At 37.5% G+C, this 19,284-nt stretch overlaps 1 protein-coding gene across 1 annotated transcript; it reads left to right on the top strand.

Moving 5' to 3' along the window:
- The first annotated feature begins 15,715 nt into the window (after positions 1-15,715).
- LOC126063937 (olfactory receptor 4C16-like) lies at positions 15,716-16,648 on the top strand. Its single transcript, XM_049862481.1, has one exon. The coding sequence runs from the start codon at positions 15,716-15,718 to the stop codon at positions 16,646-16,648; it is 933 nt and encodes a 310-aa protein (XP_049718438.1).
- The last annotated feature ends 2,636 nt before the right edge of the window (positions 16,649-19,284 follow it).

Here is a 19,284-nt window from a genome sequence, read left to right as displayed (position 1 = left end):
AAGAGGAAAAGAGTAATGGGATCCAAAATGTGACAACCCAAGGTGATTCTTTAGCATGGACTGTTAATAGCCAACCATTCTTAAAAAATGCTGAAAATATTTTATTAGCTACTCAAAATTTTTACATAATCATATCATGTTTGCTAAACTCAGTTTGTTTCCACAGAGTTTTTAATATTCTTTTTCCCATGTCTTAGTAATTATTTTCTACAGATTTGATACATCTCAAAATTGGGATCTTCCAGATTCAAAATTAAAAAAAAAAAAGATATCTTAGCACGCGAGCTCATGCATTTTAGAAAATTGTTTTGAAAATTTGCTTCCAGTTTAAAATTATATATTTTCCCTAAAATGGATGCTATTGTATTGTGACAAATATCCTTCAATTTCTTGTTTTGAGCTGCCATCCAGTCAGTCCCAGCACACAATGGGTGGGATGCTGCCTGGCCCTGTGCCAACCCCATGATTTGTTACCCCATCATTGTGATCCATGGGGTTTCAATGGCGGATTTTCAGCCGTAGACCACCAGGCTTTTCTTCTAGTCCATGTTAATTTGAAAGATTCACTGAAATCTGTTAGGCATCATAGCAACATAGGGGCCTCCATTGAGAAACGGGCTGTGGCTGTGTATGAGGTGCATTGGCCAGGAATCAAACCAGTATCTCTCACGTGGAAGGCATGAATTCTACTACTCAGTCACAAATGTCCACCCTCAGACCTAATAGGATGTATATAGTGAATAAAAAAAGAAAAAAAAAACACAAGTGCATTAAGTTTGACCTTTGTTGCATGAGAAAAGGAGAATAACATTGATATAAATAAATTATCGGCCTTGGAAATAGAAGCAAAGAAAGACTCTTAGTAAATTTAATATGATTGCATTACAGTTTATTCCTTGCATAGAAAGAAATAAGGCTTTTTTTCTTTTTTTTTTAAGCTTTTTTTTGTCATTGGCCTTAAAACTTATACAAACATTTAACATCATATATTTGAAGCAATTTTAAAGAATTTAAAATCACATTTGAAAAGCCAAAGCAATAAGCAAGTTAAACAACAACTGCAACACCAATAAAAAGAGCTCATTTTCACTAGCCTTTGCAAGAATTACCACAGGGAATGCCAGTGGGATTACGCTCAGCTCCCTCAGTGCCTTTAAATGCTCCTTCTAATACCATCGGCACAGGTTCTCCAGGAGCCCCCAGACCCTGTGCATTTAGAGAAGTGGCCCTTGCTGCTCACTGCTGTATAGAACTGAAGAAGGCAAGAGCAAAAGGCTGAGATGCATCTGATATTTTCCCTGCAGTTGGGTAACAAAAATCTCATTCCTATTTTAACTAAATATGCTTTTTTTGATATATTTATTTTAAATATAATTTGAAAGCAATGTACCTAGAGTGAAGTCTTTTTCACTGTTATTTACTTATTATTTTTTTAATTAACTTTTATTGGGCTTCAAGTGAATGTTTATAAATCAAGTCAGTCTGTCACATATAAGTTTATATACATCTTATTCCGTACTCCCACTTGCTCTCCCCCTCATGAGTCAGCCCTTCCAGTCTCTCCTTTCGTGACAATTTTGCCAGCTTCCAACTCTCTCTATCCTCCCATCCCCCCTCCAGACAGGAGATGCCAACACAGTCTCAAGTGTCCACCTGATATCATTAGCTCACTCTTCATCAGCATCTCTCTCCTACCCACTGTCCAGTCCCTTTCATGTCTGATGAGTTGTCTTCGGGGATGGTTCCTGTCCTGGGCCAACAGAAGGTTTGGGGACCATGACTGCCAGGATTCCTCTAGTCTCAGTCAGACGATCAAGTATGGTCTTTTTATGAGAATTTGAGGTCTGCATCCCACTGATCTCCTGCTCCCTCAGGGGTTCTCTGTTGTGCTCCCTGTCAGGGCAGTCATCGATTGTGGCCGGGCACCAACTAGTTCTTTTGGTCTCAAGATGATGTAGGTCTCTGGTTCATGTGGCCCTTTCTGTCTCTTGGGCTCTTAGTTATCGTGTGACCTTGGTGTTCTTCATTCTCCTTTGCTCCAGGTGGGTTGAGACCAATTGATGCATCTTAGATGGCCGCTTGTTAGCATTTAAGACCCCAGACGCCACATTTCAAAGTGGGATGCAGAATGTTTTCATAATAGAATTATTTTGCCAATTGCCTTAGAAGTCCCCTTAAACCATGGTCCCCAAACCCCCACCTTTGCTCCGCTGACCTTTGAAGCATTCATTTTATCCTGGAAGCTTCTTGGCATTTGGTCCAGTCCAATTGAGCTGACCTTCCATGTATTGAGTGTTGTCTTTCCCTTCACCTAATGCAGTTCTTATCTACTAATTAATCAGTAAAATACCCTCTCCCTCCCTCCCTCCCTCCCCGCCTCATAACCACAAAAGTATGTGTTCTTCTCAGTTTATACTATTTCTCAAGATCTTATAATAGCGGTCTTATACAATATTTGTCCTTTTGCCTCTGACTAATTTCGCTCAGCATAATGCCTTCCAGGTTCCTCCATGTTATGAAGTGTTTCACAGATTCGTCACTGTTCTTTATCGATGTGTAGTATTCCATTGTGTGAATATACCACAATTTATTTACCCATTTATCCGTTGATGGACACCTTGGTTGCTTCTAGCTTTTTGCTATTGTAAACAGAGCTGCAATAAACATGGGTGTGCATATATCTGTTTGTGTGAAGGCTCTTGTTTCTCTAGGGTATATTTCGAGGAGTGGGATTTCTGGCTTGTACGGTAGTTCTATTTCTAACTGTTTAAGATAACGCCAGATAGATTTCCAAAGTGGTTGTACCATTTTACATTCCCACCAGCAGTGAATAAGAGTTCCAATCTCTCCTCAGCCTCTCCAACATTTATTATTTTGTGTTTTTTGGATTAATGCCAGCCTTGTTGGTGTGAGATGGAATCTCATCGCAGTTTTAATTTGCTTTTCTCTAATGACTAATGATCGAGAGCATTTTCTCATGTATCTGTTAGTTGCCTGAATATCTTCTTTAGTGAAGTGTGTGTTCATATCCTTTGCCCACTTCTTGACTGGGTTGTTTGTCTTTTTGTGGTTGAGTTTAGACAGAATCATATAGATTTTAGAGATCAGGCGCTGGTCGGAGATGTCATAGCTGAAAATTCTTTCCCAGTCTGTAGGTGGTCTTTTGACTCTTTTGGTGAAGTCTTTAGATGAGCATAGGTGTTTGATTTTTAGGAGCTCCCAGTTACCTGGTTTCTCTTCGTCATTTTTGGTAATGTTCTGTATTCTATTTATGCCTTGTATTAGGGCTCCTAAGGTTGTCCTTTTTTTTTCTTCCATGATCTTTATCGTTTTAGTCTTTATGTTTAGGTCTTTGATCCGCTTGGAGTTAGTTTTTGTGCTTGGTGTGAGGTATGGGTCCTGTTTCATTTTTTTGCAAATGGATATCCAGTTATGCCAGCACCATTTGTTAAAAAGACTATCTTTTCCCCAATTAACTGACTCTGAGCCTTTGTGAAATATCAGCTGCTCATATGTGGATGGATTTATATCTGGGTTCTCAATTCTGTTCCATTGGTCTATGTGCCTGTTGTTGTACCAGTACCAGGCTGTTTTGACTACTGTGGCTGTATAATATGTTCTGAAATCAGGTAGAGTGAGGCCTCCCACTTTCTTCTTCTTTTTCAGTAATGCTTTGCTTATCCAAGGCTTCTTTCCCTTCCATATGAAGTTGGTGATTTGTTTCTCTATCACATTAAAGAATGACATTGGAATTTGGATCAGAAGTGCATTGTATGTATAGATGGCTTTTGGTAGAATAGACATTTTTACTATGTTAAGTCTTCCTATCCATGAGCAGGGTACGTTTTTCCACTTAAGTATGTCCTTTTTAATTTCTTGTAGTAGAGCTTTGTAGTTTTCTTTGTATAGGTCTTGTACATCCTTGGTAAGATTTCCTCCTAAGTATTTTATCTTCTTGGGGGCTACTGTGAATGGTATTGATTTGGTGATTTCCTCTTCGATGTCCTTTTTGTTGATGTAGAGGAATCCAAGTGATTTTTGTATGTTTATCTTGTAGCCTGAGACCCTGCCGAACTCTTCTATTAGTTTCAGTAGTTTTCTGGAGGATTCCTTAGGGTTTTCTGTGTATAAGATCATGTCATCTGCAAATAGAGATCATTTTACTTCCTCCTTGCCAATCCGGATGCCCTTTATTTCTTTGTCTAGCCCAATTGCTCTGGCTAGGACTTCTAGCACAATGTTGAATAAGAGCGGTGATAAAGGGCATCCTTGTCTGGTTCCCGTTCTCAAGGGAAATGCTTTCAGGTTCTCTCCATTTAGAGTGATATTGGCTGTTGGCTTTGTATAGATGCCCTTTTTTATGTTGAGGAATTTTCCTTCAATTCGTATTTTGGTGAGAGTTTTTATCATGAATGGGTTTTGGACTTTGTCAAATGCCTTTTCTGCATTAATTGATAAGATCATGTGGTTTTTGTCTTTTGTTTTATTTATGTGGTGGATTACATTAATGGTTTTTCTGATATTAAACCAGCCTTGCATACCTGGTATAAATCCCACTTGGTCGGGGTGAATTATTTTTTTTGATATGTTGTTGAATTCTATTGGCTAGAATTTTGTTGAGGATTTTTGCATCTATGTTCGTGAGGGATATAGGTCTGTAATTTTCTTTTTTTGTAATGCCTTTACCTGGTTTTGGTATCAGTGAGATGGTGGCTTCATAGAATGAGTTGGCTAGTATTCCGTCATTTTCTATGCTTTGAAATACATTTAGTAGTAGTGGTGTTATCTCTTCTCTGAAAGTTTGGTAGAATTCTGCAGTGAAGCCGTCCGGGCCAGGGCTTTTTTTTGCTGGGAGTTTTTTGATTACCGTTTCAATCTCTTTTTTTGTTATGGGTGTATTTAGTTCTTCTACTTCTGAATGTGTTAGTTTAGGTAGGTAGTGTTTTTCTAGGAATTCATCCATTTCTTCTAGGTTTGCAGATTTGTTAGAGTACAATTTTTCATGATAAACTGATATGATTCTTTTAATTTCAGTTGGGTCTGTTGTGATGTGGCCCTTCTCGTTTCTTATTCGGGTTATTTGTTTCCTTTCCTGTATTTCTTTAGTCAGTCTAGCCAATGGTTTATCAATTTTGTTAATTTTTTCAAAGAACCAGCTTTTGGCTTTGTTAATTCTTTTGATTGTTTTTCTGTTCTCTAATTCATTTAGTTCAGCTCTAATTTTTATTATTTGTTTTCTTCTGGTGCCTGATGGACTCTTTTGTTGCTCACTTTCTATTTGTTCAAGTTGTCGGGACAGTTCTCTGATTTTGGCTCTTTCTTCTTTATGTATGTGTGCATTTATCGATATAAATTGGCCTCTGAGCACTGCTTTTGCTGTGTCCCAGAGGTTTTGATAGAATCATATCATTGGGTGCATAAATATTTAATATGGTTATGTCTTCCTGATCAATTGTCCCTTTTATCGTTATGTGGTGTCCTTCTTTATCCTTTGTGGTGGATTTAAGTCTAAAGTCTATTTTGTCAGAAATTAATATTGCTACTCCTCTTCTTTTTTGCTTATTGTTTGCTTGATATATTTTTTTCCATCCTTTGAGTTTTAGTTTGTTTGTGTCTCTAAGTCTAAGGTGTGTCTTTTGTAGGCAGCATATAGACGGATCGTGTTTCTTTATCCAGTCCAAGACTCTCTGTCTCTTTATTGGTGCATTTAGTCCATTTACATTCCGCGTAATTATAGATAAATAAGTGTTTAGTGTTTTCATTTTGATGCCTTTTTATGTGTGTTGTTGACAATTTCATTTTTCCTCTTACTTTTTTGTGGTGAGACTTTTTCTTAGTTAATTGTGCAATCCTCATTTTCGTAGTGTTTGACTTTATGTTTGTTGAGTCGTTACATTTTTCTTGGCTTTTGTCTTGAATTATGGAGTTGTTATGCCCCTTTGTGGTTACCTTAATATTTACCCCTAATTTTCTAAGTAAAAACCTAACTTGTATTGTTCTATATCGCCTTGTATCACTCTCCATATGGCAGTTCTATGCCACCTGTATTTAGTCCCTCTTTTTGATTATTGTGATCTTTTACATATTGACTTCAATGATTCCCTGTTATGAGCATTTTTTTTTAATTAATCATAATTTGTTTTTGTGATTTCTCTATTTGAGTTGATATCAGGATGTTCTGTTTTGTGACCTTGTGTTGTGCTGGTATCTGATATTATTGGTTTTCTGACCAAACAATACCTTTTAGTATTTCTTGTAGCTTTGGTTTGGTTTTTGCAAATTCTCTAAACTTGTGTTTATCTGTAAATATCTTACTTTCACCTTCATATTTCAGAGAGAGTTTTGCTGGATATATGATCCTTGGCTGGCAGTTTTTCTCCTTTAGTGCTCTGTATATGTCATCCCATTGCCTTCTTGCCTGCATGGTTTCTGCTGAGTAGTCTGAACTTATTCTTATTGATTCTCCCTTGAAGGAGAACTTTCTTTTCTCCCTGGCTGCTTTTAAAATTTACTCTTTATCTTTGGTTTTGGCAAGTTTGATAATAATATATCTTGGTGTTTTTCTTTTTGGATCAATCTTAAATGGGGTTCGATGAGCATCTTGGATAGATATCCTTTCGTCTTTCATGATGTCAAGGAAGTTTTCTGTCAGTAGATCTTCAACTATTTTCTCTTTGTTTTCTGTCCTCCCTCCTTGTTCTGGGACTCCAATCACACGCAAGTTTTCCTTCTTGATAGAGTGCCACATGATTCTTAGGGTTTCTTCATTTTTTTAAATTCCTTTATCTGATTTTTTTTCAGTTATGTTGGTGTTAATTCCCTGGTCCTCCAGATTTTACAGTCTGCATTCTAATTGCTCGAGTCTGCTCCTCTGACTTCTTATTGCATTGTCTAATTCTGTAATTTTATTGTTAATCATTTGGATTTCTACATGCTCTCTATGGATTCTTGCAACTTATTAATTTTTCCGCTATGTTCTTGAATAATCTTTTTGAGCTCTTCAACTGTTTTATCAGTGTGTTCCTGGTGTTTTCTGCAGTTTGCCTTATTTTGTTTCTGATGTCTTGAAGCATTCTGTAAATTAGTTTTTTATATTCTGTATCTGATAATTCCAGGATTGTATCTTCATTTGGGAAAGATTTTGATTCTTTTGTTTGTGGGGTTGTAGAAGCTGTCATGGTCTGCTTCTTTATGTGGTTTAATATCGACTGCTGTCTCTGAGCCATCACTAAGATATAAAAAAAAAAAGATATAGTAGTGGTTTATTCTATAATTGCCCACTGAGTCTTATCTTGTTTTGTTTTCTTTCAATATACGTGGATGGGCTACTAGATTGTGTTGTCTTGTTTGTTTTAGCCCTTGACTTACTTATGACCTATTACCAGCTGGTTTGGGCTGTTGCCAGATATATATGCCTGAGTCTATTCACTATTCTTGAGTAGAATCTGATTTGGGGTCATCAAGTGTGTGCTGCACCCTAACACCTATCCACCTCGAGAAGTAGTGGTGATAGTTGTGTGCACCAGATTATATTAGCAGCTGGGGTTCACACTCCAGGGGGGGCAGGATACTGACAGGCTTCCCCCAAGTGTCAGTGAGGTAGGTGTGTCTCTATTCCTATAGCACCTTGGTGGGAGAGATCTGCATCTGTACCTTAGGCCCCCAATGCAAGTACCTCTACTGATTGGTAGGTGTCACCCTCCTTAGACCCCTAAGGCAAGAGGCTAGGTGGTCTGGGGGGAGCCTCAGCCCTCAGTTCCCTGTTGTGGGTCAGTGAGGGCTCTGTTGAATAAGCAGAGGTATCAGACCTGGGAAACTCGTTTATCCAGAAAATCCGCTAAAAAAAAATGCAGTCAGATCCCTATCAGAACTGCCTTGGGATTATAACCACCACCTTGTTTCATGTAAGGATGAAAGTCCGAGATTTGGATCATATATGCTTGGCTGTGGCTGGTTTTGTGTTTTTAGTCCAATTAGGGATGGATTTTTGGTCCCTGGGTTTTTTGTGGTTCCTTCTCTCAGGCCAGAAGAATGGGTTAGGAAAAGACCAAAAGAAAAAAAAAGGGGAAAGGCAAAGCCGCCACAGATCCGGAGCCGTTCTCCCTCTGGCTCAGGAAATTCCAATGTTAATGAAGCCACCTGGGAAGGGTGGGGGAGGGTTCAGGGAAATAGGAGAGTAGCACCTCGGAATATAGCCAAAGTTGCTTGTCTTGCTTGAAATGACTATTTTATCTGAGATTCCTGAGGTGCGTGTCGCCTATGTGTGCTGGCTGTGTGGAGATTACCCCCGGGGGTCTGGCCCGCTGAAGCCGCGGTCAGATCCTCCGCTGCCAGTCCAAAGCCCAGTATCAAGGTTCCCCTGCTGGGACGCTGCACTCCTGGCTCCAAAATCAGTCGCTGCCTCCCGGGGACTTCTCGTCTGGCCAGCCGCGCTGCTGCGCCACCTCCGCAGACCAGCTGGGCCCCCTCCCGGGGTTAGTTCAGGGGAGTAGAGCTGCTCCCCATGCTTGCGCCATGACAGCCCCCAGTCAAATGCCTGGCGCCAAGGTTCCCCGGCTGGGATTCTGCACTCCCGGCTCCAAAACCAGTCACTGCCTCCCGGGGACTTCTCCCGCCAGCTGCGTCGCCACGCCGTCCTCGGGGACCAGCTGGGCCCCCTCCCGGATTCAGTTCAGGGGGGTAGGGCTGCGCCCCTTGTTTGCGTCGTCACAAGATTTTTGAGTTCAGCTCCCCTGGGCCCAGACCTAAGCCGGGCGCCAAGGTTACCTGACTGGGACGCTGGCTCCAGGCTCCGAAAGCAGTCGCTGCTTCCCCGTATTTGTTTGTTTTCCATCTCTAAATCTGTGTTTGTTGCTCAGGGTTCGTAGATTGTTATGTATGTGATCAATTCACTCGTTTTTCCGAGTCTTTGTTGCCAGAGGGATCTGAGGTAGCGTCTACCTAGTCCGCCATATTGGCCCCGCCCTATTTTTTTTTTTTGAAGAGCTGTATTTATTATTTTGAGTTAGAATAGATTTTTTTTTCCATAGGCTGTCATGAGTTCAAAAAGTCAAGAACATCTCTTCAAATATTGATTGAAATTGATGGATACCAACCAAGTGTGTGAGTTTCTTCACTATCTTTCCCACCCCTTACTTTTCCATTTATTCCCTCTTTTCATCCTTATTTTTCTTATCCTTTCCTTTCTTTTCTTTTCTTTTTGAGTGCATGAATCCATTTAAAGCCATCTCTTTGAAAATCTATAGAACCAATCTTTAAGAATATATTTTTCCATAAATGCTCTGAATATATGTCTGGCTGTTTGTCATTCTTTTATGATCTTTAGATTCTTGTAATTCTGGCCAAAGCTTGGCATATTTATTAGTTTAAAAGTCAAATTAAAGAGATCTGTTCTAAAGGAAAACTGACCATGGAATTCTATCTTGAAATTTTGGCTCCTAACTTGGGGCTGTTTGATGCTGGGACAAGAGATTGAGAGAAATCATCAAGTGTTTTTTACTTTGCTTCAAATAGAATAACAATGCTAAAAAGCTATAAATGTTTGAAAACATTGTCAAATGATTGAATAAGCAATAAGCAGAATAAGAAATAGTAAGGGAATGATGGTGATATTAACTGACAATTTTGATAAATTAATTAATAATTGATTTAGTAAATCACTTGATGAATAAAGATTAGTTCTTAGTTGCTGGAAGAATCCATGAAGACTATATTTTCCTATTTCCTGGTAAGGAGGAAACAGATGCCCATAAAACCAAAAGCCGAACCCAATTCTGACTCACACCATAGAGTGATCATAATACTCTTCAACCTATCTACCCACCTACGTGGCTGATTTTGTTGTTGTTAGGTGCCATTCAGTCTTTCTGACTCATAGCCGCCCTATGTACACTACCTGGTTCCACTCCACCCTCCTAATCATTGCTATTCTTGAGCCCACTGTTGCAGCCACTGTGTTAAGGGTATTCCTCTTTTTAGCTGACCCTCTACCTCACCAAGCATGATGTCCTTCTCCAGGGAATGGTCCCTCCTGATAACATATCCAAAGTATGTGAGAAGAATTCTTGCCACCCTTGCTTCCAAGGAACATTTTGGCTGTACTTCTTCCATGACAGATTTGTTTGCTTTTCTGGCAGTCCATATTATATTTAATATTCTTTGCCAACACCATAATTTATAGGCATTCATTCTTCTTTGGTCTTCCTTTCTGTCCAGGTTTCGCATGCAGATGAGGCAACTCAAAGTATCAAGGTTGAGTCAGGCACACCTTAGTTTTCAAAGTGACATCTTTTCTTTTCAACACTTTAAAGAGGTTTTTTGCAGCAGCTCTGCCTAATGTAATATGCCCTTTGGTATATTGACTGCTGCTTCTTTGAGTGTTGATTGTGGATCCAAATAAAATGCAACCCTTGATAACTAAAATTTTTTATCCATTTGTCATGATGTTGCTTGTTGGCCCAGTTGTGAGGGTTTTGTTTTCTTGATGTTGAGGTGTTATCCATACTGAAGACTGTAGTCTTTGATCTTCTTCAGTAAGTGCTTCTATTCCTCTTCATTTTCAGTAAGCAAAGATGAGTCATCTGCATGCCAAAAAACAGGTTGTAAACAAATCTTCCTCCAATCCTGATGTTGAATTCTTCTTAGTATTGTCAAGATTCTTGGATTATTTGCTCACACACAGATAGAATAATTATCGTAAAAAAATAAAACCCTGATGCATACTTTAACTGATTTTAAAGCAGGCAGTATCCTTTTGATCTGTTTGAACAAGTGCCTCTTGTTCTATGTATAGGTTTCACATAAGCACAATTAAGTGTTCTGGAATTCCCATTCTTTCCAATTTTATGAATAATTTTTTCTGATCCACACAGTCAAATGCCTTTGTAAAGTCAATAAAACACAAGTAAACATCATTCTGGTATTCTTTGCATTCAGCCAGGATCCAGGCGATATCAGCAATGATATCCCTTATTCCAACTCCTCCACTGAATCTGGCTTGAATTTCTGGCAGTTCTCTGTCAATGTAGTGCTGCAGCTGTTTTTTAACTATCTTCAGCAAAATTTTAATTGGCTGTGATTGTAATTGTACTGTTCCATACTTTCTGCATTTTGTTTGATCACTTTCCTTTAGAGTGGGCACAAACATGGACATTTTCTATCCAGTTGGTTTGGTAGCTATCTTCCAAATTCTTTGGCATAGACAAGTGAGCACCTCCAGTGCTGCATCCTTTGTTGAAGCATTTCAGTTGGCATTCCCTCATTTCCTGGAGCCTTGTTTTTGCCAATATCTTCAGTGCATCTTGGATTTCTTCCTTCAATACAATCGATTCTTGAACATATGCTACCTCCTGAAATGGTTGAACATGGACCAATTAGTTTTGGTACTGTGACTCTGTGTATTCCTTCCATCCTCTTGTGCTGCTTCCTGGGACATTCAATATTTTGCTCATAGAATCCTTCAGAATTGTAACTGGAGGCTTGAATTTTTTCTTCCCTTCTTTCAGTATGAGAAATGCTGAGAGTGTGCTTGTGTTTTGGTTTTCTAACTTCCGGTCTTTTCCCATTTCCTTGTAATTTCTTATCTTTTCTACTTGCCTTTGGAAATTTCCTGTTCAGCTCTTTTTCTTCATCATTTCTTTTTTTGCTTTATTACTGTATGTTCAAGAGCGACTTTCAGATATTCTTCTGGCATCCATTTTGGTCTTTTATTTCTCTCTTTTTAATGATCTTTTGCTTTCTTCATGTGTGATGTGGTTGATGTCATCCCACTACACCTCTGGCCTTTGATCATTAGCATTCAATGCATCAATTCTATCCTTAAGATGGTCTCCAAATTCAGGTGGGTTACACTCAAGGTCAAATTTTGCCCTTTAGGGACTTGTTTTAATTTTCTACTTTTTTTATCACCAATTGATAGACTGTCCCACAGTCATCTCCTGGCCTTGTTCTGACTGATGTAATTGAGCTTTTCCATCACCTTTCCACAGTTGTATTCTATGTGGTAGATACTATTATTTTATCACTGTTTTACAAATCAGAAGCCAAGACTCAGAGAGTTACGTAACTTGTCTAAGGTCACTCAATAGTTAAGTGGTGGACCATTTATATAAACTCCTTTTGTCTGACTCAAATGCTTTTACCCACTATGAAAATGTGCCTCCCTGGTGGACACAGTTGTCAGTTATATTTTTGTTGTTGAATATTAATCTTTTTCCTAAGAAAACATTTCTATGAGGCTAAGTAAACCAATATGTTCCTGAAAATCAGGTAGTGCAGGGATTTTTTTTTCTTTTATTTTTTTAGAGGGCATGGTAAAACAGAGAGAGTCTTAATGTCCTGAATATCTCTTTCAGGATGCTGACTATTGCAAATTTTCTTCATGAACTTGTTGCAACAGAAATAAGAATTTCAGACAATCTGAAACTTTACGCTGATGTTCTTAGTCAATATATAGATATTAGAAGCAGTTAACATTTTCTGTAGCATAACTTGATATTCAGCATCCTCTCTGATATCTTACACATTTACTGTTTCCTTCCTTTAAAACTATAATGAGCCAGTGTTCAGCAAATCAAGGAGCCACGAGAAAGAATAAATTGTAAATTTGAATCTTCATTGATAACAGTTGTTACATTTAAGAGATCGTTTGGAAATTTATTCATACCCTACCAAGATTACAAAAGTATAATTAGGCATATACTTGTTATTGTTGATACTAAAAGAAAATCCAGATAAAAGTATAAAAAGAGATGTACTATTGATATAAATGTAGATATAAATAAAATAATAATTTTTATTTATATCTATAAATATATATATTTGTATATATATATATTTTCCAATTTGTTTATCTCGGAATCTTCCTTTTAGCAGAATAGGGGACAGAAATGTGTCTGGCCAGTTATATTTACATTTTATATTCACCTGGGATTTAAATAATGAAAATTCATAGAATATAATGGTGAGAGAATAACGTCTATATATACATTTACTAAATAAATAGATGAAAGAATAAGGAAACTAAGAAAGAACAAGTTATGTAAAAGTTCACTTAATACTGCTACTGGATTGTGGTTTCTGTTTTATTTTGTGTAATTTCATTTGCCATATAATGCATTCTCCTTAAATCATTTTAAAATTAATGAATTTTCAATTAATGAACTTTGATTACAGAAGTAATATTATAATATTATCCCCTATAAGAGAAATCAACCCTTTGGTCATCCCTTCCTTTCTTCCCCATAGGTAAAGATTTCCTTCCACATCTTTTCCAATGCATTTATTAGCACACAGGTACTCATAGAAAGTATACAGCACTCTATATAGGTTTTTTTTAACATACAATTTATCATACTATGATTATTTTTGTACATTTAATTAATTTTTAAGCTCAAATATATCTCAGTGATTTATCCACCTTAGATGCTCATAGAGATCCAATTCTTAAACTTCTGCCTAATTTTCAAGAGTAAGGACATATTTCATGTTATCTATATGCTATTATTGTCGGGTATTTAGATCATTTCCAGTTATCCCAATTTTTAACAAGTCTGCTGTTCATATCTTTTTGAAAGATTTCTGAGGATATTTCACTGGATCACATGCTGATTCCTTAAATCATCACCCAAATGTGGTACGGTTTGGTTTTTACAAAACTTATGAGTATTTCATTGTTGTTTGATTGGTATTTCCCTTATTTTAATGAGGTTGAGCAGTTTTATAAATGCTCAACGACCAGTTAAAATGTTCTGTGTATTGCTTATTCAAATGTTTTACTCTTTTGTAAAATTGAGTGATTTTATTGTTGTTGTATGCTGTCAAATTGATTCTGTCTCACAGAGATGCTTTGTAACAGAGTAGACCTGCCCTCACAGAGTTTCCAAGGCTGAAAAGTTTATGGGGGCTGATTGCCAGATCTTTTCTCCTGCAGAACTGCTGGGTGGCTTTGAACCACTGGTCTTCATCTTAGCAGCCAAGGACTTAACCATTAAGCTACAGGTTTCATTAAAATTGGGTTGCTAATCTTTATATTATTATTTGTAGGCATTATAAGTATTTAATCACATCCTACCACTTTTTAAAAATCTTTGCTCATATTGAGTTTTGTTATACAAAAGTTTGAATGTATTAAAATTACTCTTTATGAATTTTCTACCCTAAAATATCAATGGAAACCCTGGTGGCATAGTGGTTAAGTGCTATGGCTGCTACCCAAAAGGCTGGAAGTTTAAATCCACGAGACACTCCTTGGAAACTCTATAGGGCAGTTCTATTGTGTCCCGTAGAGTCGCTATGAGTCCTTATTAGTTTGTTTTGATACACATGTGTCTTTCAGCCATCTGGAATGTATAGTTTTTTGAATAGTGAGGTAGGTTTTTCTTTTTTTTTCAGATGGAGATTCAAATTCCTAACACCAGTTACTGAAAAGTCCATTATTTCACATTAATAAGAAATGTCAACTTAAACGTAGAATAGATGTGCATGAATTTATGCTTGTGTTTATTGACTGTCTGATCCTATACCACCTGCCTGGTGTGCCTGGTGACAATTCCCACTCCCTCTGCCCTAAATCTAAAATGTTTAAGAAAAAAACCTGAATTGTAAAGCATGAACTATTAAGCAATCATCTTCCCCTTGTCATTTTGAAATGTAACCTCAGGGACTTCAAGTTATCTAAGAAGTGCTTTTCAGCTTTTCAGAAATAGGAAGAAGAAAAATAGAAAAGAGGAAATTTGAGATATCTTATTCCAAACTCCCTGACTCACAGTGACCCTATAGAACAGAGTATAATTGCCTCATAGGGTTTCCAAGGTTTTGTGTCTTTATGGAAGCAGACTGCCACTCTTTCCCCCATGGAGTGGCTGCTGGGTTTGAACCACTGACGTTTTGGTTAGCCGTGGAGTGCTTTTGCCATGTACCACCAGGGCTCCTAGATATTTTATTACAAATTATCAAAGAATATTAATTTATGGTTATTAACTTATGTCAAGTAGTGAATATATTAAGGTGCTTGAAGGTAAAGTAGATTATTTAGAGGCTAATAAATGTCTACAGGTTCTCTATGAGTCAGAATCAACTCCACCGCAATGGGCTAAATAAGTATTTCTTGCTCTCTTTTTCAGCTGGAATATCTGGAAGTGACTGTTCAGTAAAAAACTGGGTCATATTTTTTTTGTTCCTGGGTGGTGTAAATGGTTTGTGTTCAACTACTAACCTAAAGGGTCAGGATTCAAACCCACTCACCACCACCACAGAAGAAAGTCCTGGTGATCTCGTTCTTTAAAAATTACATCCAACAGAACCCTACGGAGCAGTTCTCTGTCACAAATAGGGTCTCCGTGAGTTAGACTCCATTTGATGGCAATGGGTTTGTTTGCTTTTGGTTTATTATATACTTATCACTAATATACATTTACATAAGTATGCAAAACAAATATGTAATGCACATATATATGTGTAAACAAGACATTATGAGGAGGTCCTTAAAAATTGAGGAACAAAGAGGTGACATGACTCATTAAGAAACAACAGCTAGAATGTCCCTGATGTGGAATATTTATTTTTGCTCATGATATCCCATAACATCATATAGCACCACAAATTAATTTGCATTAAATATTTCACACTGTTGCATAGCACCATACATTAATCCCTTTTTTTTTTTTTTTTCAGATAAACCATTTCACACTTGTGCCTTCTCCTCATTCATGAAATCATGCTGCTGAATAATAACGTGACTGAGTTCATTCTGCTTGGGCTGACACAAGATCCTGTTAAAAAGAAAACAGTGTTTGCATTTTTCTTGCTTTCCTACATAGGGACATTGTTGGGTAACTCATTGATTATTGTTACCATCAAGACCAGCCGGGCATTTGGGAGATCAATGTACTTCTTCCTTTTCCATTTATCCTTATCTGACACCCACTTCTCTACTTCCATAGCCCCTAGAGTGATTATGGATACGCTTCTGAAGAATAGCCCTATCTCTTTCAGTGAGTGCAAGATCCAAGTCTTTTCATTACATTTCTTTGGCTGCCTGGAGATCTTTATCCTTATCTTGATGGCTGTTGACTGCTATGTGGCCATCTGTAAACCCCTGCACTGCATGAGCATGATGAACCTGCAAGTCTGCAGTGTGTTGGTAGCTGTAGCCTGGGTAGGGGCCTGTGTGCATTCTTTAGCTCAAATTTCTCTGGCCTTGAGTTTACCTTTCTGTGGTCCTGATGTGATTGATCACTATTTATGTGACTTGCAGCCCTTGCTGAAACTTGCCTGTACAGACACCTATGTGACCAATCTGCTACTGGTGTCCAATAGTGGGGCCATTTGCACAGTGAGTTTTGTCATGCTGATATTCTCCTATGTTATCATCTTGCATTCTCTGAGAAACCACAGTGCTGAAGGGAGGAAAAATGCCCTTTCCACCTGCATCTCCCATATCATTGTAGTGATATTTTTCTTTGGTCCTTGTATGTTTATATACACACGTCCCACAACAACCTTCCCCATGGATAAGATGATAACTGTGTTTTATATGTTTGGAACACCTTTGATTAACCCTCTGATTTATACGCTGAGAAATGCTGAGGTGAAAAATGCCATGAGGAAGCTATGGAGGAAAAAACTGATCTCAGATGACCAAAGATGAATAGAAGTTTCAAACCCTTTTTCAAAATTTTGATTGACCTAGAAGAATTCAAAAGAGAATATTACCTTCTTATTGTGGATTTAATGGAATCCTATCTGGGGAAATGTCAGCTAACTCCTTCAGGAAAATAAGCAATATGAAAACATTCACTTGTTAAAGTTGAGTCAATTTCATGTAGAGGAAGAAAAACACAAGGTACAATCAGGTATATAAGGTCCTTTGTCATAGTTTTTTAACCACTTCTCTCTGCCTTTTCTTGATGTTTACAATGACTTGTGGTTTTGGTCTGGTGCTTTCCCTCTCCTTCTTCACATTTTCTGGTGTTTCTGGAATATTAAAATAAGGTTTACAGTTTAAACCACCCAGGAGAGCTAAGAAAGGAAGACCTGGTGAATCTGTTTCCATAAAGATGATAGACAAAAAACCTGTGGAACCATTCTCTGTAAAACATGGAGTTGCCATGAAGCAGAATCAACTCAATGGCAATGGATTTTTTGTTCGTTTGATTATTTTTTTCATTGTTATTATAGTTTGCACTCAATTTGCTTATATTCTCAGCCTAGTAGATTTTCTTTTCTTTTTTTTTTTGAAACTGGATGGATAACCCACAGGAGTATTTTTGAGCTTTGAAACAGAAATATGTTGTCACAAAAAAATTTCGTGAGTTTTCAATATAATCCAGAGAAGAGAATAACTTGACTAGAGAGATTGGAAATGTTTATATGAAAAGTACATTTCTGCAGTGGAGATGGAAACCAACATTCATCACTATCCTTTTAACACCACAGTCTCCAATTATATGATCATGAAAATCCTAACTTCAATTTAATTTCTTGTTTGTATTTTTATCAATAAAGAAAATTAAAATGAGTATTTGTGTTTATTTGATTCTACTATTTCTTTTTTTTTTTTGTACTAAATCGTATTACATCTATTAAATTTGTTCCAATTTTATTGTACCAAGAGCTTTAGCATTTCTTTACCTTGAGAAAATGAACATCTACTTTTCTGTGTGGACGTGGAAAGCTGTGGATTCTACCATGAACTATCGTGACAAATACACATAACTGATTTTTTTTTTTTTAGGTTATATGAATTTGAAGGTGAAATCTGATACAAGTAGTTTATTATTGATTATAGAAGCTATAGTTTTTCTGCTATTGAAAGGTTGGCATAGTAGTATATTACAATTCTGAGAGTTTTAGCTGGTGTTTTCTTCTATTTCAAGGTAAGGAAAAGATAAAAAGAAAAAAGAAGTGTGTATTGGATCCAGATTAGATGCCTACCCAGAAACACTCCATCTATTATGTCTCCAGGACATGCACTCAATATAGAGCCCCTGCTACCAATGTCACCACATCTGCTCCAGACAGAGATTGTGCTCTAGATCAGTGACAGGATTTAATTTAAAAAAAAGTGGCAGAACTGCAAAGAAGACTGAAGGTGCAGCTTAAATGAACTTCATTTGTTGATATCAGTGTCCTGATAGTGAAAGAATAAAATTCTGAGAGCCAAAATATGGCAATCTTTGTGGGGAATGGTGAAGACAATGAACCCTAAAATTATTCTGAATACTCTGGGTTAGCTCTCCCATGTGAGTGAAGAACAGTCTTCCTTGCCTCAATCCCACACAGTTATCTCACATGAACAGTTGTCTTGCGATGATATTTGTTATCATCCAGAGCTTTGTCCTATATCCCTTATTACTTCCAAACAACTAACCAGGGACAATTCTCAGGTAAGCCAAGGCAGGAATGTACAACCCTCATTCTTTTAGAAATGATTTCCACGAAGGAATTGCAGTACCTAGCTAATACCTACGGTGAGAAGTGGGGAAACAGTTTACTACGGGAACTAATCTTGAAGGTGTTAGCATAGGAGGACAGAATATAAGTCTGGAGATTGAAAAAATTTTGACATGAAGGCACTCACTGTTGCTTTGCAATCTGATGTTCTGCCAAGGGCATCCAGAGCTGGCTCTTTAAAGTATATGCTTTAAGGCGTTGTGTTAGTTTTCTAGTGCTGCTGTAACAAATTACCACAAATGTAATGGTTTAAAACACCCTAAATTTATTATCTTAAGTTCTCTGGGTTGGAAGTCTGACATAGTTGTCACTGGGCTAAAATCAAGGTGTCAGTATGGTTGTGTTTCTTTTACAGGCTCTAGGCTTTTCCAGATTCTAGATGTCACCCACGTGTCCTGGCTCATGATCTCCTTCATGAATCTTCAAAGTTAACCACATTGTGTATCTTTGACAAATCTTCCATTACCACATCTTCTCTCTCTTCTGCCTCTCTGTTCTACCTTTAAGGATGCTTGTGATTACAGTGATCTCATCTGGATAATGCAGGATAATCTTCCTATTTTAAAGTTAGATAATTAGCAACTGTAATTTGGTATGTGACCTTAAGTTTAAAAACTTACTGGAAATGATAAAGTCTTCATACACGGATATAAATTATAAATACTTCGGATATAGATTGTGCTTTCTGTCTTTACAGTGCCCCCAACAACACAATGTTTGAGGGTTCACAGACTAGGTCATACACTGACAGGATATCCCACAAACATTGCCTAGGACATAATATTTATTCATGAACAACAGAAGCGTGAGATTGTTCTCATGATCTCAGAT

The sequence above is a fragment of the Elephas maximus genome, chromosome 20 (assembly GCF_024166365.1).
Source record: "Elephas maximus indicus isolate mEleMax1 chromosome 20, mEleMax1 primary haplotype, whole genome shotgun sequence".
Classification (NCBI taxonomy): Eukaryota; Metazoa; Chordata; class Mammalia; order Proboscidea; family Elephantidae; genus Elephas; species Elephas maximus.
The sequence above is the reverse complement of the archived record's forward strand: the minus strand, read 5'-3'. Positions and strand labels throughout refer to the sequence as shown.